This window comes from Microcebus murinus, chromosome 18, assembly GCF_040939455.1.
Source record: "Microcebus murinus isolate Inina chromosome 18, M.murinus_Inina_mat1.0, whole genome shotgun sequence".
Lineage (NCBI taxonomy): Eukaryota > Metazoa > Chordata > Mammalia > Primates > Cheirogaleidae > Microcebus > Microcebus murinus.
Genome location: NC_134121.1, coordinates 27,322,294 through 27,345,794, shown reverse-complemented (window position 1 = coordinate 27,345,794; position 23,501 = coordinate 27,322,294). Strand labels below are relative to the sequence as shown.

General features: G+C 41.1%; 1 protein-coding gene across 1 annotated transcript in view; it reads right to left on the bottom strand.

Annotated features, from left to right (window-relative positions):
• Positions 1-10,168: 10,168 nt before the first annotated feature.
• Positions 10,169-23,501, bottom strand: part of TAF15 (TATA-box binding protein associated factor 15) — a 31,419-nt gene continuing 18,086 nt past the window's right edge. Inside the window, exons 8-16 of the mRNA XM_012784856.3 lie at positions 20,272-20,306; positions 19,616-19,648; positions 17,977-18,086; positions 16,777-16,906; positions 14,033-14,125; positions 13,069-13,150; positions 12,508-12,596; positions 11,861-12,398; positions 10,169-10,500 (exon numbers count right to left, since the gene is read on the bottom strand). Coding sequence (XP_012640310.1) covers positions 10,461-10,500; positions 11,861-12,398; positions 12,508-12,596; positions 13,069-13,150; positions 14,033-14,125; positions 16,777-16,906; positions 17,977-18,086; positions 19,616-19,648; positions 20,272-20,306 — 1,150 coding nt within the window. The 3' untranslated portion in view covers positions 10,169-10,460. The remainder of the gene's footprint in view (positions 10,501-11,860; positions 12,399-12,507; positions 12,597-13,068; positions 13,151-14,032; positions 14,126-16,776; positions 16,907-17,976; positions 18,087-19,615; positions 19,649-20,271; positions 20,307-23,501) is intronic.

The following is a 23,501-nucleotide window of genomic DNA, read 5'->3' as shown; positions in this document are numbered from 1 at the left end:
CCAGAGATCTAGGATTACAGGCGTGAGCCACCAAGCCCAGCCTGCTCATCTCTTAAATGTCATAATTTCTCAGGGTTCTGTTCTAGGCTCTTTTCTCTCTAAATACTGTCCCCTAAAACTAGAATCACCTGGGGCTCTTTTGAAATATGCCCAGACCCCATTCACAGATTCAGAGTGAAGTCTAGACATCTTGTATTTCAAAAAACTTTCTAGCTGATTTTAGTATATGGCTAGGATGGATAATCACTGCTCTAGGCAGTTTTATTTTAATTATATCCATTCTCATCACTTCAATTTCCATTTATATGTTGATGACTCCCAAATCTGTATCTGTAATATTCATTCATTTAGTCAGTTTTTACCGAGTACCTACCTACTCTGTGCCCAACACTGTCCTAGGCACTGATGTGGAACATGAATAGTTACGGTTCCCTATTCTCCTGGAGCCTATATTCTAATGGGGGAGAAAAAAATTAAAAACCATAAAAAAGATCATTTCAAGTAATGGCAAGTACTGTGAAGACATTACAAAAGATGATGTGAGAGTAACCAGAAAGGGGCAGTGTTTCAGACAGGGTGGCCAGGGAAGAGCTGGAAGAATTTGACCCAATGCTGTAGTGAAAAGGAGTCATACATGTGAATATCTGAGGAAGCGAATCCTGCACAAAGAGCATGTGCAGATACTAAAACAGAAGCATATTTGACACTATCGAGAATTCTGACCCATGTGGTGGAAGCCAACTAAATATAGAAAAATGTTATAAAATGAGGTTGGAAAGGAAGAAAGACATCAGATCCTACAGGGCTTTTCAAGTAAGGGTAAGGTATTTAGATTACAGTCTATATGCAATGTAAAGGCTTTAAAAGTTTTTAAAGAGTCATAATATATGGTTTGATTTACATCTTTATAATATCATTTGGCTGCTATGTAAACAATAGATTTTGGAGGGAAAAGATTGTATAGGGGGACCTGTATGAATAGGTTATTGTAATTGTCCAGAAGAGATGATTATAGCTTATACCAAGATTTGTATCTAAGAATATAAAGATTGTTTCAGACATATTTTGGAGGTAGAATTTTAAAAGGACCTGTGGGTACAGAATGAATGGGAGAAATCAAGGACAAGTTCTCAATTTTTCAAATGATCTCATCTGAGTGGATAGTGAAGGCATTTACTAAGGTTAAGAAGACTAGGAAGAAAATGATTTGGAAGGGAAACTCAAAAGTTCTGTTCAGTACATATTAAGTTTTAAGCGCCTATTTTATATCCAAGTGGAAAGGTTAAGTAGGCAACCTTTTCCTGGAATTAATAAGATCTCATTCCTGTTCATCAGGAAGAAATAGGGTATTTAAGAGAGAAATTAAGGCCGGGCGCGGTGGCTCATGTCTATAATCCTAGCACTCGGGGAGGCCAATGCAGGAGGCTCGTTTGAGCTCATGAGTTCGAGACCAGCCTGAGCAAGAGTGAGACTCCATCTCTACCAAAAATGGAAAAAATTACCCGGGCAGGGTGGCACAGTCCTGCAGTCCCAGCTACTCAGGAGGCCAAGGCAGGAGGATCACTGGAGCTCTGGAGTCTGAGGTTGCTGTGAGCTAGGCTGATGCCACGGCACTCTAGCCCAGGCAACAGAGTAAGACTCTGACTCAAAAAATAAAGAAATAAATAAAGGTGAATCCAAGTTTTTGAGGGGGAAAAATCATGTGAAATTTCTCTAGAAAGTTGACAGCAACTAGGAGAATAAACGTTCCTGGAATAAACATGACATCTGTGTGTGTGTGTGTGTGCGTGTGCGCGCGTGTGTGTGTGTGTGTGTGTGTGTGTGTGTGTGTGTGTGTGTGTGTATGTGTGCAGTGGTAGGGGATGGGTTCACAGAGGCTTCTTAGGACTGAAATTCTCCCTCGGGCTCTAGGAATGTGGGAGCCAAACAGCCTCACATGCTCAAGTGGGCCGGGAAGTTCTGGGGGTGGGGGTGCCGGCCCTCAGTTCAGAGACAAGAGAGATCTGCCCCGCCTGGATGTCGTTCGTGGTGGGGAACAGACAACCCTGCCCACTGAAGGCTGGGATAGATCTGGGCCCTGCTGCTCTTCCCAGGGTTATATTTTGCCTCTTGGCCTCTAGAGAGGTAATTGTGAAAAATCGTGGATTTTTAAATAATTTGTTTCTGTTTTTGTTTTGTTTTGCTTTACCCAACAAAGTTTAAGAGTATGTCACATGTGACATAATCTAGCCCTGGAAATTCTATTATGACAATCTGAGCCTAAAGTCTGGTTATTACCCCCACCAAGGGAGGAAGGCATAGGAATAGTGTAAGTTCTGATAAAACACACAGGAAGATTTTACCTCTCCATTTCATGTTTCCAAATGCAGCAGGAAGGCCAGTCTGTGGCTTCCTTCCTGTAATTTCACATGGTCCTCAACAGCCAGTGATGCCCAGGGAGGCCTCAGGTGCACACAGTCTAATAAAGACTCCCTGAAGTCCTCAGTGTGGCAAATCCTCTGTAACCTTCTCCGTGAAAAGACTTTTATCAAATAAATTTAAATTTTTTTAATTTTAAAAAACCTTTGAAGTCTATAAACATTAGTTTCAAAATTCTTGATGTCAAACTACAAGTACATCAAGTTGCCAAAGTGCAGGGGAATCTCAAGGAGATGTGAGGGCAGGAGCACCACTAAAGCACGTTCCTGCACTGCTGCCCTGTCCTTGGGATGGGACCATATTTCTAACCATTGGGAGGGGAAGTAACATTACATAAATGCCCCATTGCTCTGCTACTGCTCTCTCTGGAAGCTCCTATCAGTGGAGGAACTTAGTGATTATGCAAGTTAATGACATGAAGCCCCGGGCAGAACACGTCACAGAATGTGCCTTGTTTTCTTCAGTGTCACACATTTTCTACACAGGGGAACTGAGGGAAATTTTTGCTACCCAAAGAACTAATTGCTTTTAGCCACGATCTTTCCTTCTCAAGACGCACCATCATTCTCCCTTACTATTAGCTAGAGCTCAACCATCCTCATTGCTCCCACCTGTGTCAGCTCAGGACCAACCGCCTCCCCAGCATAGCTTTCCCTTCCAGAATGAGGGGTCTGCAGATGGCAGAACTGAGACACAAACCCGGCCGGGCTCCAGCACCCCGTACTAAGGGGATGTGGCAGGTCCCGACCATCTGCCCCATGTGTTCCCTGAGAGCTCAGGACTTAATACAGACACTGTGTGAGTCCTGGCAGGTGGGAGGAGGAAGGCAGGGTGGGTGGCACAGACCCACAGAGTGGCTCACCGAGCAGCGACCGTGACCACCCAGCCCAGGACCACCCATGAGTCCCAGCTGTGCAGGATTCATTAGCCTCTTCTGACCCATAGGGAGGCCTCCACGAGGACTAGTACAGCCTCCAGCCTGGGCCCCCTCCTCCAGGCAGGACAATCCTGCAGCCAGGCCAGGTGCACAGAGAGCACCTCAGGTCTGCCGGTATCTGCCCTCCTCATCAGGGAGGCACACAGAGCCTGGGCCTTGAGCCAGCGCCTGGACTTGAGCAGCCCTGCTGTGCACAGATACTCTTCTTGTGGCTGACCCAGGCGTGCCCTTGTGCAGGGGATTTTCCTGCCTTTTGCCTTTTTTATTGGGCTTCAGGCACTGCAGCAGCCCCTCAACTCCACACGTTTCCTAAGTCCCTGCCATGCACCAGGCCCACATTAGAGGCATGGAAAGAACCTGGACCTTACTGTCCATGGTCCAGATCCTCTCTGGTACCAAGAAACCCCAGGAAAAAAACCCTGCAGCCAGACAAAGCTGCCTGGCACTACTGTCTAGCCCGGAGCCTATTGTCCACCCCCTGCCTGCAGTGAGACCCTCCCCTGGGTCCCCCCAGCTGGTGTCTCTCAGCTTCTGCACAAGGAGGCCCAGGGGCCATCGGACTGTACTAGTGGTCTGGAGGGACAACTTCCCTTCACCATGACGGGACCACACCCCAGCCCTGCCTCCACTCAGATGAGGGCTGAACCGCTCACACTCCCACAGCTGGTTCCTACTAGGGTGCTAGACAGAAGGTCACAGGGACAGTGTACCCCAGGCCGTGGGACCGGGAGGGCCACGTGCAGGTGCAGCTGCCAGTGGGATAGCCTCTCCTCCATGCCACTGAGCCACCGTGCCTTGCCCCAAGGCACACACACCTTTTCAGATGGCCTTCACTCCTCTGGTCTCTCTTTCCTCCTGCCATCAAAATCTGCTATGAAGCAATCATGGTTATGTTAATTTAAAGAAAATGAGGTTTATACTTTGGAGAAAGGAGAGCTCTATTTCTTATAAAGGGTAGCAACCTGTTGGGTGGCCATTCCAACAGCCCCCTGGCCAGAAGCCAAGGACAAGTGCTTCAACAGATAGAAAAAAAGAGTAAGATTTTATACTAAGTGGGGTGGCCAAACACACACATATTGAACAAGCTATAGGAGTCATGAATATTTATGAAAAGAGAAATCATGTGCATTTGTAATTGTGCTTTCCCTCTTCCATCACATCATGGCTGGGAACTCCATTTTAAGGTATTTCTGGGGTCCCCTTGATCCAGAAGGGTCTGTTCAGGTAGCAGAGGAGGTAGGTAGGAAGAGGTAGGAGGTAGGAGGCTTAGGATTTTCTTTTTAGTTCACAGTTACAGCACTCCTTACAGGGTGGGCATTTTGTGGTCAGACACTTTTGGTCTACTGAAAAGTCAATGCTACCACTAGTGCATGTATCTTGCGGGACCCTTCCTTGGAGAGGACTGACCTACCTTCTCTCCCCTGCCCTGCCTGTCCAAGGGGAGGGTGGAGAGACCTGCCCTGCTCCCTCCCTGGTAGAGCAGCCAGCCCAGCCTGTCCAAGGCCTTCGGCCCTTTTTCTGACCTCTAGGACCTTGACCTTGGTGGCATCTCATCCTTTTCTTCACCCAGGGCAATTTCCAAAAGGCCCCCACAGCTTCCCAGGTGGAGGACAGCCAGCTATACTGCCCCAGGGCCTACTGTGGCAGAGCCAGCCTGGCTAAGCACTAGGGGCTCTACTGCCCGGCCAGCACTGTGGGCCTGGCTCCAACACCTCGTCCCTGGTCCCCAGTGAGTACAGGCCCCACCAGGCCTCCCAGAGGGCCAAGGTCAGAGATGCAATACAGTGAAGGTCTCGTACCTGCCCTCTGGGGCCCATTGCTTTCTCTGTGAGAGACAGAATAGCCCAGGGAAGATGGGATGAAACTGCTTCAGAGACAGAGAGAACTTTAGCCATTAAACACAGCCAATGAAAATGTACTGTAACAAGTAAAGGGTGGGCCCATTGTCCACTGTCCAGGATCCACTGGAAAAAGGACTAAATGCAAATATGTCATCAGCTAGGAAAAGGCACCCTGGGCTGACTTTAAGGGCACATGAAGCAATGCCATTTATGTACCAGATCCATCTACTAACCACCAAAAGTAAATGCAAGGGCTGGAGCCCTCGGAAGGCTTGGGTGAGGGGATAGAGTCCGCCCTCTCTGCTGCAGCCTGGGCCCAGGGTGCTGGAGAGGGGTCTCTCGAGATGCAGCAGAGCCTCAGGCAGTTTGTACCCTTTGATCCAGGAATTCAATGTGGAAAATAACCTGAAAGGGGAAAAAAAGTCATTTATGAAAAAATAGCCAAAACAGCACAAATTTTAATATCAAAAACAAAAGAACGACACACCATCACAAAGGCCCAGAAATAAGAAAATATCTAGGCAGATTATGGTTTATCAACCCAGTAGGATACTAGGTAACTATTAATAATGACAAGTAGGTACATTGTCCTTAGATGACTGACAGATGATAGATAATAGACTGATTGATTAAAGGCTAGGTGACTGGTAGATGATAAATTGATTAATTGACAGATAGATGACAGACAGGTGTACCTTACTACAATTAAAGCTGGGTGTCAGTGCTATTAGTAAATAGAGACTTGGGGTTGTTTAGATCATTTAACAATTTAAACTGGTTTCATTTTTCTGAAAAGTTAAATTCCCTGTGAGGTTCCCAGAGATGTGCTGGGGGAGCAGGAGAGCAGTGACTATGGGGGCCTGTTAGGAGGAGGAGCAAGGAGACACTCTCAGATTTGATTAAAGGTTGATTCTGGGAACAAAGGCTGGCCCAGGACAAACCTGAACCAATGGAACCTTCTTGCACCTATTCCTTCGCAGGTTGTCCCCCTCCTGTGAGCCCTGGGGTCCTGGTCCCATTGTGGAATCTTATTTAGACCTGATTAAGCCTCCACACCTTCTCTCAACTTTCTTCCCTCCATCACAGAATATCTGACCAACATCCCATCACCTCAAGGCCTTTCTCATCTCCAGTTGTCTGTGTTATGTGTTACTTCTAGGGAAACTGGGGTTTATTTGAACAGTGACCTTCTGCAGGTAACAATGCAACCCAAAGTAGCGGCGTACAGGGAGAAGTTTCGGGTGCAGCTCCCCATAATCATGGCACATTTTGTGTTGGGGGAGGAGTGTCAGCTTTGAAGTAGAACAATTCTGGGTCAACATGGGAAGTCCTACTACCTCCTAGCTGGGAGTCCTTGGGTATATTGCTGAACTCTCTGAGCCTTGGTTTCCTTACCTACGAAGAACAGATCATGTTATCTATTTCTCAAGGTTGATAAGCTAAGCCGTGATGAATGTCATGAGCTCAGCCTGGTGCCTGGAACAAAGTAGATTCTTCATTCCATTGGTTTATGGCTGCTTTCAAGACCTAGCCAGCACCTGGCACAGAGTGGATGTTCAATAAATATTTACTAAATGTAAGAATGACAATTGAGGTGAGGAGTTATGAGATTTGATTCATGCTTTAGAATAGCAATTCTGTTTGTGCAAAATGGTGAAAGAAAAACAGTGACATCTCCAGGGTTGTGGACATTAGCTGTTAGTTAACCAGAACACTCATTCTTACCTGACCACAGAACTCCTTCGTCTTAAGTAAAATCTGTTCCTTTTTGTCCAAATATCCATGTCTCTGGCCCAGCAATTAGTACAGAGTTGGGAGTATCCCTCAAGCTAAGCCAATGAGAACCTTCCCTCGGACTTTTCTGCCAGAGATTCAGCAGCTCCCTTTCTACTTATACTGGCATTGTTCAGCAAGGGGGTGTGAGTTTGGAGTTACCAGCCATCATCTTGCATAGAACATCAGGCAGACTAAAGTCAAGCAGCCATACACAGGAAGAAATTGAGCTCTGACAACATCCTTTGCGGTCCCAGCTCCAGCTGTGCCTGCAACCTCCACAAGTCTCCATTATGCACACTGTTAAGCTCCCCTCTTTAGCTTGTCACTTAGAGGTAGAGCTTTGTCCCATGTCACCATGGCAGCCCTGACTAGTACAATCAATTAGGGGACTATTTCAAAAGTCTCCATGACTGCTACAACTTGACAGCAACATAGACTTTGAAATCTATTGCAGAAGCACTTTACTGTATATTTAACCAAAGAGCTCCGTCTTAAGCAAAAGTCTTAGTAAACTTAAAAGTGCTTTCATCCATACTATGTGTGTATTTTCAGTTTGCAACATAAATGTAGTGCCAGGGACACAGTTTATGTGAGGTGGGATGAGATGGCAAGGATTATTTTTTATGGGTGGTTGTTATTCCTGCAATTCCTTTACTTACCCCTCACTGGTTTCCATCTCTGTCTCCTTTAGATTTAAACTTCCAAGGGCTCAGGTTCTGATATGAGCCATGTATCTCCCCTATGTTCCCCACAAAAGGAGGTGGAAACTTTTAGGATGGAGAGCAAAATACACTGATGAGGAAGAGACAGGGAGTTAGGACAGGGCAGGGAGCCTGGCCCATTCTTCTTCCTGGAACTCCTTTTCAAATTTGGAAATCTGAGAGCAGAGAGGACTCGTGTGACTTCCATGGTGAGGCCCGGGGATCCAGCACAGCTCAGAGACAAGTCCTGTAAACCATCAGGGTAGGTAGTGGTAGAGTGGAAATTACATGGGATGAGGTGTGTGGAGAGGAGTGGACCAGCTCAACCCCTGGGTTCCCAGAGGGAGGTTGAGAGCTGGTAGCCTGCAGGGGTCTTCTTGTGGCCAGAGCCAGGGAGGATGAGTAGACCACCCATGATGGCTAGCTACAAAGGCTGACAGCAAGTCTGCCCCCCACCAGGGCTATAACAACACACACAAGCCCTGCCTCTCTTCCCCTGGGGTTTAGGGTCAGCTCGAGGAAGGCACAAGGAAGGGCAAGAAATTCTGAATGAGACTGAGTTTTAAACGTGAAATGCTTGAGACATTACCAAATTTGATAGTGTTAAGAGGTCAGGACTGGAGACATCTATTTAGTAGTCATCACTATGTTAGGTGGTATATAAAGCCATAAGGCAGAATGAGCTTGCCCAGGATAAAAGTGACTATAAATAGAAAAGAGAAAGGGGCTTAGAAAAAGCCCTGAGAAAATTCCAACATGTAGAGGTCAAGTTGAAAAGAAGTAGGCAGAAGTCAGTAAGGCAGACAATCAGGGGAGCATGGTATTGGTTTTTTTTTGTTGGTTTTTTTTTGAGACAAGAGTCTCACTCTTGTTGCCCCAGCTACAGTGCCATGGCGTCAAGCCTAGCTCACAGCAACCTCAAACTCCTGGGCTCAAGCAATCCTTCTGTCTCAGCCTCCCGAGTAGCTGGGACTACAGGCATGCACCACCATGCCCGGCTAATGTTTTCTATATATTTTTTTTAGTTGGCCAATTAATTTCTTCTCTATCTTTAGTAGAGACAGGGTCTCGCTCTTGCTCAGGCTGGTCTCGAACTCATGAGCTCAAAAGATCCACCCGCCTCAGGAGCATGGTATTGAGTGCCACTTTCTGAGCTACAGATCTGCACACCCATATGCCTCCTCCCGGATGTCTCTACTTGGAAGTTTCACAAGTGCTCCAAACTCAACATACCCCAAAGCTGCATTAACATTTTACATGCAAAACTGTTCCTTTCCCAGTGTTTCTTATTTCGATGAACACCATACCCACCCAATTACCCAGGCGAGAAACTTGACTCTCCCTTCCTCACTATTACTGACACCCAGCTAAATCCTGTCAAATTTCCCTCCTCATTTTTCAAATGTATTTAGTTATCTCTCTTCCCCCAGTCAGCATGTAAGCTCAGGCCAATATCATCTCTCACTTGGCTTTTCCGTCTCCAATCCAGTCTTTCCACAAGGCAGCCATAATCATCTTTCAGTTGATGCCACTCAAATCAGATCATGCCACTCCCTGTTCACAATTTTTTAATGACTCCCTATTTGGAGGCAAGCAAAAAATAAAATGCAAGGACTTCATCATAGAACTTGTTTACCTCTCCAGTCTTTTTTCTTCTGCATGCCCACCCTCGAACTCTTCCCTCCAGTAATAATGAACTACATACATTACTCCAAAAGTGTAGAGCCTGCTCTCCCGTTTGTCTTTGCTTAACTTCTGATTTGTCATTGTTCTGGCTGGGAACTCCATATTCTCACCTCAGCCTCTTAAGTTGGTCAATTTCTCCTATTCCTCCAGATTCACCAAGTCTTTCCTATTCTCCTATGACTAGATTAACTGTCCTTTAAATCAGCCCTCTAAGCACCTTGTCCTTATCCTTATTGGAACACTGATAAGACTAAGTTTTCTGTTTATTCGATCAGCAACTTATCAAGAATCTGACCCAGTGTTTTACCCATAGTTAAGGGCAGGATAAACAGGTCTCTAATGAACAGCAAATAACATAAATGTATACTAGTATCTTAACTGTGGCTTGTCAAATTCTTTCTCATCCTACCTTGTCCTTAGAACTCCATATTCCCAGCATCTAGAACACTGCCCTAAATAAATGACTGTCAATTATAAACTAGTACTAAACCGACTGTATCAAAATCACCTGGTGAGCTTGATATAAATAAAGATTCCCAGACTTAACTCCCCACACCTTACTAAGTTCTTGTTCAGCAGACCTGGGGTGAGGCCCAGGAGTCTATAATTTTAACAAACTCCTCAGATGATTCTGACTTGCAGTCATTCTTGGGAACCACTATTCTAAAGAGAATAGGAGCTCAATAAATACTGTTGAAAGTAACATTTTAATTTACTGAAGTAGAATTTATTTCCTAATTCTTTAGGGTTTGAGTCTGTTATAAGTGAGTCCTGAGTGTGACAGAACAATGCACTAATATGTACAAAAGTCCACAAAAACAAGCAGCCTTTATTGCAGTATTACAAAACACTTCTTATTTTGGCAATATTTTACAACGCATTTAGCTTCAGGGGTTGGGGAGGAGAAGGTTGGAAACTAAAGGGGGAAATTTCAATGGACATTTCTAGAAGAAAAACTGTCCCAGCCCTCCCACCCAAATAAAAATCCAAATGTCACTTAATTTCACTACCCAAGAGGAGGCCACGAGGAAAGCAGCAGGCAAAACTCTGGCAATTTCACTATGGATCATGTCAGAGACAAAGGAACATTCAAAACAGTCATCAATATGGTCGGTTGCGCTGATCATTTCTGTAGTCGTTTCTAGAAATAAAAAATAGAGAGCCAGACTAAATTCTAATTTTCTACTGATGGGGAGTATAAGACACTTCTTCAGAGTTCTGGTGATTGGCATTGGCTAGACAATTTCTGTAAGGATGACACCATGTCTACTTCTAGAAGGTACTTAATAAATGTCTAATTTATTAGCTTTAAGACTCACAAAGTTCCTAGAAGCTTTGCTATCATTAACTCTCTTAAAAATTTTCCACCTAGAATTAAGGACTCCAAACCACTGTAATATTCAGGAGATGATAGACTATGCCAATTCCAGCACCCTAAACGGAAGAGTGTCACAGTGGAATGAGCAAGCCAACACTTTCATGGATGAATTCTGGATCTGCCACTTGCTATATGACCTTGGAAAAGTTACTAAATGACTCTGACTCTGTAAAATGGGAGGTACATCTACCTCATGGGTTTGACAGAAGGACTAGAACTAAAGTATATAAAGACACTTTACAGTATTTGCCACATAGTAAGAAGTATTCAACAGATGGTGATTATATTAATAATTACTAATAGCTAACAATAATATAGTGCTTACTATGGGCCAGCAACTCTTATAATGTAATCTAATACAACTCTACAAAGAATGTATTATTTGCCTCATTTTCCAGTTAAGAGTACTGACACTCCTAAGGGTTAAGTAACTTCCCTAAGGTCACACATCTAGTAAGTGGTAGAGTCAGGATTTGAACACAGTCTGTTTCCCAACTCCATGTTCTCAACCACATTCTATACTAATTCTCATTACCCTATACTGCCTCTGGCATACAGATCCTTACTTACCATAATAATTAAAGTTAATATGTATAATAAATAATTATAAATATGTAATACATAAATACGTAAAATAATAATTTTACATCATTGGTCTTCAACTTTTTCTGCCTCCACACCACTCATGTGCACAATACACTCCCATCAGTGGTCTTCATCTGGAAAATATATTCCCAGAGTCTCCAGAGAAACAACTGCAAGGTACCACATACGATTTGAAAAAGAACACAACTGTGAAAGGTGTGTTCTCCCCTCACTTGGATTGAACCCCCAATTTACATAGTTTCAAGTTATCTCTTAATCTCAATTATCCTTAGCTATGAGAAAAAATAATACACACACAAATATAAAAATTTATGAAAAAGAATTCCAACCAAACAAAATAAATTTTAGAAATTGCTAAGTAGGAAACTAAATGGATCTTCTCCAACCTGAGAGAGCTGCCAATAAGAAATTCAAGTTCCAAAACGTTGGGAAAAAAGAACATGTGGCAAAAAGGCTCAAACCCTAAAATCTAAGAGCAGTGAGGTAAAAAGGTTAACAAGTGGATTCTAATACTCACCTTCCTCCCATTTTGCCTCCATAGCCACCTCGGTCTCCTCCGTAGCCCCCACTCCTGTCTCCTCCATAGCCGCCACCACTCCTGTCGCCTCCATAGCCTCCGCTTCGGTCTCCACCGTAGCCACCGCCACCACCACGGTCTCCTCCATAGCCCCCCCGACTTCGATCTCCTCCATAACCTCCTCGGTCTCCTCCATAACCTCCTCGGTCTCCACCATAGCCTCCTCGGTCTCCACCATAGCCACCTCGGTCTCCTCCATAGCCGCCTCCTCGATCTCCTCCATAGCCACCGCCTCTGTCTCCACCATAGCCACCTCCTCTGTCCCCACCATAGCCACCTCCTCTGTCCCCACCATAGCCACCCCCACTTCTGTCTCCACCATAGCCACCCCCACTTCTGTCTCCACCGTAGCCACCCCCACTTCTGTCTCCGCCATAGCCACCCCCACTTCTGTCTCCGCCATAGCCGCCTCGGTCTCCACCTCTGCCCCCACGACCTCTGTAGCCCCTCTCTCCACCGTAGCCTCTTCCCCGGAAATCTGCAAGGTAGAAAGATAAACCAGTGAGACCAGAACAACAACAGAAAGGCTCATTAATTATTAGTCAGAATATAAGCACCATGCAGATGCTATTAAAGGGCTGACCCACCTCCTCCTGAGGGACGAGAGTCCTCAGGTCTAGGCTCATTGCACTGATTGCAGGAATTCCTTCGAGCAAAGTTCATATTACCACACGACCTGAGAAAGGAGAAATATAAAATGCTCCTATATAGTTTCCAGTGAATTAAGAATCCCTTCTTGGGCCAGGCGTGGTGGCTCACGCCTGTAATCCTAGCACTCTGGGAGGCCGAGGCGGGCGGATTGCTCAAGGTCAGGAGTTCGAAACCAGCCTGAGCGAGACCCCCGTCTCTACTAAAAATAGAAAGAAATTAATTGACCAACTAAAAATATATACACAAAAAATTAGCCGGGCATGGTGGCACATGCCTGTAGTCCCAGCTACTCGGGAGGCTAAGGCAATAGGATTGCTTGAGCCCAGGAGTTTGAGGTTGCTGTGAGCTAGGCTGATGCCACGGCACTCACTCTGGCCTGGACAACAAAGTAAGATTCTGTCTCAAAAAAAAAAAACAAAAAACAAAAAGAACCCCTTCTTGCACCCTCCAACCCCAATGCTAACCCCTACTCCCACCAAAGTAAACAAGATACTTACGGATTAGGGCAAACCCAGTCCCCACTTTTGGGGTCTCCACCTCTCCCCTGAAAGCCTCCACGGCCTCTATATCCTCCGCGGCCTGGGGGAAACGGGGAGCAAGGGAGAAAAATTAGCAGCAGACAAAGCAAAGGAAAAGCACTAGATGAAAGAAATAAGAGTAAGTGCCCATCAATACCTAGGCACTCCCCACAGAATTAACCCCTTATAGCAGAACTTTGTAATTCCTTAATTTGGGCCTTTACTTAGTTAAATGTAGGAATATGAGAACAGACCCCAGGCACACATTACAGTGCAAATAATTTATTAAAAAACTTCCAAGTCCACTTTCTATAATACAGGTTGAATATTCCTTCCCTTATCCAAAATGCTTGGGACTAGAAGTATTTCAGATTTCGGATTTTTCAGATTTTGAAATAACTGCATTATACTTACAGGTTGAGCATCCCAAATCTGAAAAGCCAAAATCCAAAACGCTTCAATGAGCATTTCCTATGAGTGTCATGTCAGCACTAAAAAGTTCTCAGATTCTGGAGGATTTCAGATTTTGAAATTGGGATGCTTAACTAGTACCCTACTTAGTTTGAGAATCTCGGTGACAAAGGTTGAGAAGATAAATTCCAAATTTGAGAAAACAGGCCCAATAGAATAAAGAAGACAGTAACTGCATCAGGGAGCTTAAAAACTGGTCTGATTAACTAGTTCATTAGGTATTAATTAAAACAATTGCCTCCTCTTTCCCAAGTGAAAAGCAAACTGCTTTGTTAACTTTCCAGAGAGATTTCTACAACCATCTCCCATTACTTTCTTAGCTATATGACACCTCATTTGCCTAATTTCCTATTCAATACCTACTCTCATTTTAAGATAGAAGGAAAAAGACCCAGGGAGGGAAAGGGGAACAGAACATGAACTCAAATTCAAACCCTCTAGTAACCAGGCCTTTGTGCAGCAAGGATCTTACCTCTCCGCCCACCTCCACTTCCACCTCCTCTCATGAACTCAGGTCTTCTGGTAGCAAATGACACTTTAATGATATTGCCATGGAATTCTTTTCCTAAAGAAAAAGAAAATGGTTTTGAAGAAATGCTCTTCTACAGCTTTACCTCCCAACAAAAAAATAAAACTATCTTGGAAATTCCTAGTTTCAGAGGAATAACTAACATGTCCTCACAGAAATTCAAACACACTAGTGTTCCAAAGAGTCAAGGTAACAGTGCTAAAAACGGCACGCTGCTGAATAGAGCAGATCTGCCACTGGGAGACAGTTACTTCTTACTAAACTTTAAAAAAAAAAAAAAAAACTAGGCACAGTGGCCCATGCCTATAGTCCCAGCTACTCAGGAGGCTGAGGCAAAAGGATCACATGAGCCCAGGATTCAAGACTAGCCTGAGCAACAGAGTGGGACCCCATCTCTAAAAAAATTTTTAAAAAGAAATAGGGGTACATGTCCCTCTGTTCCCATGATAAAGAAAACAAAAACCAAAAAACCCACATCTAATATTTTTACATGAAAAAAAGCCAACTACAGAAGAATATGTGAAGTATGCTGTCATTCTGCTTTTTAAAGGGAATGTGTGTGTACACATGCATGTATACGTACCTATATATCCATATATAATTTTATATATGCACTGCCCACTGTGCTTACAAAGAGAAACAAGATCCTATAGGTCAAAGGTGGAAAAGAAACTCATATTTTATCATATACCTTTGATATCATTTAAAAATTTTTTACCATGTGTAAGTAGTATCTTTAAAAATGTGTGTATAAATGATTACTTACATATATGCACACATACACATATTCTGCTGCCCAAGAACTTAGGGACAGGAATTAATCTTTTTACTTTATATTATACAAGAGAACTGATGTATAAGGAGACATACTCAAGGATTCATAAAATGGTTACAAATCCAGGACCCTTAGCTCCCTGAACAAAGCCTAATCACTGTAGCTGAAAACCTCCTATGACATCAGATGGAAAACAAATACTTTGCCATATGAAGTAACTCACAGATCAGTATTACAAAAGCTGTAATAAACCTGGTAAAATCTGAACTATAGAGTTAGACTTAAAAGGCTCATATGTCTTATGGGCAAAAGTCACAATAATTTCTAAACATACCATAACAAAAGAAATTGGTTTGTACTTCACAAAAACTATGAAAGAAGCAGAAAAGTGAGGTAGAATGGACTTAGCCTTCAAGAGCCAGGTGATGAGGCCTCACAAATTAGTGCAAAAAAGTAAAGAATAAGGAAGTGGGAACAGATAGGCTGTCACAACCTCATCTTTGAAGAAGTATAGAAATACAGTTGTGTTTGGAACATGAACACATGGTACTTAACTGGAAGGGATCATGAGTGTCTGTCAATCCAGTATGGTTAAATACTTTGGAGACAGTAGAGCCAGTCTGACTGAGTTTGAATACTGACTCTGCCACTTACTCTGTGATCTTGGAAATTACTTAGCTTCTCTGTGCCTCAGTTTCATTATATGTAAAATGGGAACAAGGCATATGTCTCATAGGGCTACTACTAAGATTAAACTGAGTTAACATTTATAAAGCACTTAAAATTGTGCCTAGTTCATAAACCACAGTAAATATGCAGTAAGTGTTAGTTATTATTAAATCAAGGTAATAAAACAAAAAAGGTACATTTATTAACATGAGGAAATAACTATGTTAAAATATTAAATAAAAAAACTATGAGACAAAACTATATTTGGAGTACTATGATAAACTTTTTTTTTTTTTTTTTTGAGACAGAGTCTCACTTTGTTGCCCAGGCTAGAGTGAGTGCCGTGGCGTCAGCCTAGCTCACAGCAACCTCAAACTCCTGGGCTCAAGCAATCCTCCTGCCTCAGCCTCCCAAGTAGCTGGGACTACAGGCATGTGCTACCATGCCCGGCTAATTTTTTCTATATATGTATTAGTTGGCCAATTAATTTCTTTCTATTTATAGTAGAGACGGGGTCTCGCTCTTGCTCAGGCTGGTTTCGAACTCTTGACCTTGAGCAATCCGCCCGCCTCGGCCTCCCAGAGTGCTAGGATTACAGGCGTGAGCCACCGCGCCCGGCCTATGATAAACTTTTTTAAATTTTTATTTATTTTTCAGAGACAAGGTCTTGCTTTATCACCCAGGCTGATTACAATGGCACAGTCATATCTCACTGCAGCTTTAAACCCCTGGGCTCAAGCAATCCTGCCTCAGCCTCCTGAGTAGCTGGAATGATAAACTTTTAAAAATACATTTTAAAAGACTGAAAGGAAAATTAATCAAAAATATTATCAGTGGCTATCTCTGAGTAGAAGCCTATGGATATTTTATTTATATTTTTTACTTTCCATATTTCCCTATTTTCAATGGGATAAAAAGTACTTACTATTTCTTCTATGTATTAAGTTTATATTTGAAGAAAATCTAAATTTAAAAAGAATACAAATTCAACCAGGCCAACTCTCTATACCTACATTTCTATCAGGGTGGCCTCATACACAGTCATGATAGAAGAAATAGTACAGACAAAAAAAGATAGAGCTCATGTCACTTCTAAAGGGACATAAAAATTTGGCCTGTATTCTTCCTCTGATCTGCAAAGTAAATATGAATGTAACTACCATCTCCTGGAATATATTTTGACTTCCAGACTAGAAAAGATTTACCCAAACTTCGTGTTGAAAACTATAAGAATGAGACACACCATCAAACCAGTCAATAGCTGCCTTAGCTGAAGGAGGGTCATCAAATGACACTGTTGCCTCCCCTTTTGGCTTCCCTGTATCCTTGTCCGTGTAAAGATTTATCATTGGTTTTCCGGTCTTCTTGTTTGTCTGAAGGAAAAACAAGTTGGTATTAGCATTTTAAGAATAAGTGATTATGTACCATTTAGATAATTATTTTTCTAAAAGGAATTCACACATCCATACTATAAAATTCTATTCACCTAATATAAAAATGAAGTTACCTATAGGGTTAGGCAAGGAAAACTCTCCAAGCTATAGTAAGTGAAAACCAAGCTATAAAAATGATATAGTATACTGTTTTACCTATGTATAATTTCTTTAAACCCACAAAAATTAAATAGACAATGTTTCATTGTAAGTACATACCAAAAAAGGCTAAAAAGCATAAAAATATAAATAAGAGAAAAATAACAAAAAAAATTTAGATAATGCTCCATGTAAATATGTAACTTCTAAAACATTTTTAAAAGTCAAGAAGGATGTTCACCAAGCAAACCAACAGATTACCACTAAAGAGTACACTGGGATTTGGCTGGGATAGAGGTAGAAGACAGAGAGAATTTTTACTTTATCAAAACTATATGAATTTTTAATATATTTCATGTGTAATTAATTTTTTTAAATCATAACTCCCCAAGAAAGAAAAAATGAGTAATTCCAAAGATACTAAAACAAAGACAAATACAAACTGATTTCAAATAAGTGCTACTATCTACTTAACACTGTACTAAAGGCTGCTTTCTAGTTGATGAGATAAAAAATATACACATAAAATGAACAATGCACAAGACACTTAAGTGAACAATAAACAATTATAAAATAATGTATTGTATGTAGTATAGATATTAAATACATATATTGGGATTTCAGAGTCTATAAAATGTTCTCACAATCTCCTTTCTCATGATTTTAGGAGTTAGGCAAAGACTATTTTTAGTGCCCTACAACTGAAGCTAAAGCACAGGTAGACTGTGGAAAGGTAAGCACAAGCAAGGAATAAAATCTTCATATAGCAAATTTAGCAAACAGACATGTGCATCAGAGGATTTTACAAGACAAGTCTTACTGAAGTATACACTTTTAATGTGGTCTATGTATCTTAACCAGAATGTTAATAATTATGAGAATTTTTTTTAAAAACCATACTGTTTACTCACCTTGATAATTCCTATTTGTTTAAAGAACTCCCCCACTTGATCTGTAGACACACCCTCCCCAAGTCCTTGTACAAAGATTGTGTTGTTATCTGAATTATCAGATTCTGAATCTAAGAGAAAAAAAGTCATGGTCAATATTCCTTGGTTTTACTACATCCTGTCCAGTAATCAAAAACAATAATTTATCGTCCAATACTCAACTGTTTCCATGAACAAAAGGAAAGGACCAATATAAGAATAATCTTACATACATGCAAAGTATTCACAATAATTATCTGGCAGTAGATCAATTCTTACAACTAAACTTCAGGTAAAGTGGATCCAATCCACAATATGTGAAATACATATAATAGACTAATTAAGGAAGATCTTAAAAATCTCACTCGTCAGATTCCAGGACTAAAGCTCATGAAGAGATGGAGAGAATTAGTTTAAATTAACATTCCTCTCTCTGGAGAACTTTTTTTTTTTAGAGACAGGGCCATGCTCTGTCACCCAGGCTAGAGCGTGGTGGTGCAATCAAGAGCTCACTGCGGCCTCGAACTCTGGGGCTCAAGCAATCTTCCTGCTTTAGCCTCCTGAGTAGCTAGGACTACAGGCATGCGCCACCATGCCGGGTTAATTTTTTTTTTTTTTTTTTTTTTGTAGTGACAGATTCTTGCTATGTTGCCCAGGCTGGTCTCAAACTCCTGGCCTCAAGCAATCTTCCTGCCTCGGCCTCCCAAAGTGCTGGGATTACAAGCATGGGCCACTGGAGAACGTTAATTCTTTATGGCTAATAAGTATTTTAAAGACTCTCCTGTAGAAAATTCCCCAAATTTGATACTTTGGACTACCAAGCAAGCCAAGCAGAATTGTTGGTTTCCCATTCATTGCAATAAGCTTTGTATATACCAGAGAGTAGAAGCACTTTGTACACACACCTTACCTTACATGCACACTTTTGGATTAGTACAACAAAGTAAGAAAGATGTATAAAAATTCAGTCCATCAAGGGATAATTCAGAAATTGCCATCCATATAGAATACTTTGGCATCTTAATAAAAACAAAAGTTCTGATTTCAATATATATTAATATTTTTTGGCTCAAATAGATTTTTAACCTCTAAATTATAACTTTCAAAAGGCTCCACAAGTATATATGTAGCCTTGAATTTCATTTAAAAATAAAAGCCACATAAAATTAGTCACCTCTACCCAGAGTAAGACATTCCTCTCATGTATGAACTCAGGTTTCTTAGGCCCACTAAGCAGACTACCAATCCAATGTATGATTTTCTTAAGCACAGTTTTTCTACTTTTAATTCCACAATTAATTATTTCATTAAATCTGATTTGCAATAAGTAAATAATTAATGCTAATTAGCAGTAAAAAATTCAAGTATTTCTTTAAGGAAGAAAAAGTAGAGTACAGGAAAGTACAAACAGCAATATCCCCCAGCAAACTTTCCTATCAATTCCCCTGAATTTTTTGTTCTGGCATTTCTTTAGAAATGAAGCTCTGGCAGTTCTGGCAGCAGTAACCAATTAAATCTTTCTCCTGTGCTAAAACCCACCAAACACACACACTTTTCCCTTCAAAAAATAAAAAACTAACATTTTCTTAACTGCAAAGTCACAAACTACCATAAACCTTACCAGCATCTGGTCTGGGTCCAAAATCCCTGTGACCTAAGGGAAAAGAAAAGGAAAAAAAAAAGCTATTTAAGGCAGCTCATTTGAAATCATAAAAGCACAGTAATAATAACCAAGGCACGAAAGGTCAATCAATACTTCCAAAATCCTTGAAAGTCAACCATCATAGATTTACAAAGTAAATATATAAATTAAGTTTTATTAAAAGTTTAAGAAATCAAGATGAATGTCAACATTTCCTTAAACTTGTCCTAGACGGCACCTGCCACTTTGGCATTATGCTAGATCACTTTTATTAGGTTCTGATTGTGAAGGCTGATTAGAAAACCCTAATAATTTAAAAACACCAAGTCAGCTACCTTTATGAAACAAGTATTGTCAAAATCCAGTGAAGGTTTCATTCATTGGTCACCACAGACTCTTTCATGCAAATTCACTGTGTAAAAACCCATTGGACTGTCTGAGATCAACTTTGGCCTTTTAATGTTTACTTTGATATATATATGTGTATATATATATATATTAATTTTTTTTAAGCACACAACACACACCAGCCTCAACAGAGTAAGAAAGGGTTTTGACTACGTCTGCGGGATATTGGTGGCTTTTAGATTTATATAGCATTTCCACTGAAACATTTTGGGATACTCAGCACTTACCACCAAAATTTTTGAAGCCACCGCGGTCACCACCACTGCAGAGGAAAAATTGAAGAAATGATTTCTTCCTTAAGTCTCTAATGTGCTGAGCCCTGGGCTCAATCTACACTTAACTGTCACAAGTAGAGCGCCTAGGAAAACAGTAGCACCTCTAACTTTCCAGTAAATTCCATTTCATAGACTTCAAAGTGTTGTTTCCGTCTAAGTGTTTTCCCAAGGATCTATTTCCACAAGATGCTTTTTCAAGCTTACTACATATCTAATATACTCTTATTTTTAAATCTCCCCAACCCCAAGTCAAAGGGATACTATTTAAACATAACTTAAAGTTGGAGGCACAGCATGAAGAATGCTAAACTAGAGCAAGTATTCTTTCCAAAGGGGTAGTTTTAAAATATGAGAAAAAGAAAAGACTAGAAGAATATAAAACAAGGTTAAGATTTTGATAGTAGAAAAGGAGGGGTAAAAACTTCAGTATTAAGGTTCTGCTATGATACTAAGTGGTTTTATGAGATGAATAAAAAAAGTAAGATACTAATATACACAAAAGTGAGCCTGAATGAGAATAGTCTTAAATTTCAAATCATTCAGAAATCTGATAAAATGAGGACTAAAAAAAGCATTAACTTAAAATTACCCTCCTACTCCATACCCACTAAAATACACTAGATCTCTTCCCATCAGAGCTACTGAAGTTCATGCTGCCAAATGCTCTGTACACCAATCAGTAGCACACATTAATGACACAATGGAACATTTCCAATATTGTAGCTACCCACAAGACTACAACTTTATCTAGCAAATTACCACTGCCAGGTAAGTCAATGGTCCTTGTGAGCACAACTGTATGTAAGAAATCTAAGAGGGTCTCTCTTATCAAGAAACTCTAAATACTCATCCACTAAAAGCGTGTTTCTCTTGACTAAATTACATAATCCTCTAAGATTCATATGCTGACATAAAAATAAAAATACCAGAAGTTTTCAGATGGTGATATCTGATCTTCTACTAATAACAATCTGATTCTATTATAACCCAAGAAGCTAATCCAATGTACTAAAATCTCTCACTGCCTAAAAAAAAATCTCTGCTTTAGGAATTAACCTATCCTATAGATGGCTTTTCTGAGCCTCCTAAAAAAAAACACTCTAAATGAGAAAGCATTCTCTCTGATTAATAAATCTATTCTACTACACCTTAATATAAAAGTATTTCCCCTTACAACTGGTTTAGGTACAGATACACGCATTTTAATTTGCTATTAATTTTTATATGATTTCCAGCAAAACTGTTTAAGCAGGAGAATAAAGCTATTTCAAGGCTATATAGACAACATGAAACTCAGGTCTTTCATATACATACAGTTTGCTATTGAGTTCTTAAGACTACTACTTTAGAACAGTACCCAAACCCTTCCTATACTTCTAAATGATATGTATATCACTGCTTAACTCCTTAAGAAAGGGAGGCCAACAGAGTTCTTGAGATTAAACTGCTGAAAATCTTATTATTAAAAACCGAGACACTGGCCGGGCACGGTGGCTCACGCCTGTAATCCTAACACTCTGGGAGGCCAAGGCGGGCGGATTGCTCGAGGTTGGGAGTTCGAAACCATCCTGAGCAAGACCCCGTCTCTACTAAAAATAGAAAGAAATTAATTGACCAACTAAAAATATATATACAAAAAATTAGCAGGGCATGGTGGCACATGCCTGTAGTCCCAGCTACTCGGGAGGCTGAGGCAGGAGGATCGCTTGAGCCCAGGTGTTTGAGGTTGCTGTGAGCTAGGCTGACGCCACGGCACTCACTCTAGCCAGGGCAACAAAAGTGAGACTCTGTCTCAAAAAAAAAAAACCGAGACAGTTCAAGTTTCTTAACTCCAAAAAGTGAAGAGAGAAAAGAACTAGTGGAAATATTAAGCTCACATTCTTGTATAAGGAGGTTGAAGTCTCCAGGATAAAGAAGACTTTTAAAATAGGAAACTGGCCAGGCATGGTGGCTCATGCCTGTAATTCTAGGATTATGGGTAAGCCAAGGAGGGAGGATCACTTCAGGCCAGACCAGCCTGGGCAATATGGAGACCCATCTCCACAAAAAAACAAAAAACTTAGCCAGGCAAGGTGTATACAGGTAGTCCCAGCTACTCGGGAGGCTGAGGTAGGAGGATTGCTTGAGTCCAGGAGTTTGAGGTTGCAGTAAGCTATGACGATGCCACTGCACCTAGCTTGGGCAAGAGTGAGACCATGCCTCAAAAAAAAGAAAAAGAAAAAAGAAATTGGAGGTTACTGTGTTAAGTAACTGCTAGAAGAATATCTCTTAATTAATTACTTTGATGTCATCTTAACAAAGTACCAAATTGTTTATCCAGCCACAATGGATGAAAATTATGCAATTTCACATAACAGCTAGTTCCTATAACTTTCATTTTGGCCAGCAATATAACTTTGAACAACAACAAAAAAGACATACACCTGCAAAAAGGAAGGGATATAAAACAAATGACATATGAATACGTTTACAATACCCTATTCCTCCATAAAATATTTTAACTTGTCATCTTTACTAAGCATTCCCTTTGAAAATAAAGCAGTTGAAGATTTTAATATAATGGCCATAAATATGGAAATATCACAGAATATGGGAAAAAGAACTAGTCTTCAAACCAAAGAGACTCAGGGTATAGTCTTAACTATCACTAATCAATCTTGAAAATTTGGACATGTCAGTAATTCTCCCCAGGCTCCAGTTTCCTTTACAAAACAAGGATCTGTATCCTTATAAAGGGCAATGGAGTAGCAGCATAAGCATAGCCTGAGAGCTTCACAGAAAAGCAGAATCTCAGGCCCCACCCCAGACCTCTTGAATCAGAAACTGCGTTTTAATAAGCTCGTCCAGGTAATTCATATGCACATTAAAGTCTGAGAAGCACTGGTCTAGATGATCTATAATTTTATGTGAAGCCTTCTTTCAAGTTCAAATGTTTTAATCATTTTCTCTCTCCTTATTAGGACATTCTAGTTACATTATAATCGTTTATTAGGAAATTTACATTAAATATAGTAAGTAAACTTCAAGTAGTACTCAGTATTAGATATTTACAGAATACATGCCAGAGGTAAATTATTTTTCTTTCAAACCTGCAATAAAGTTACAAGTCCCTTTTCCACATCCTAAGGCAAATTAAGACACAAAGGTACTTGAACATCTGAGTCAAGATGCTACCCCAACAA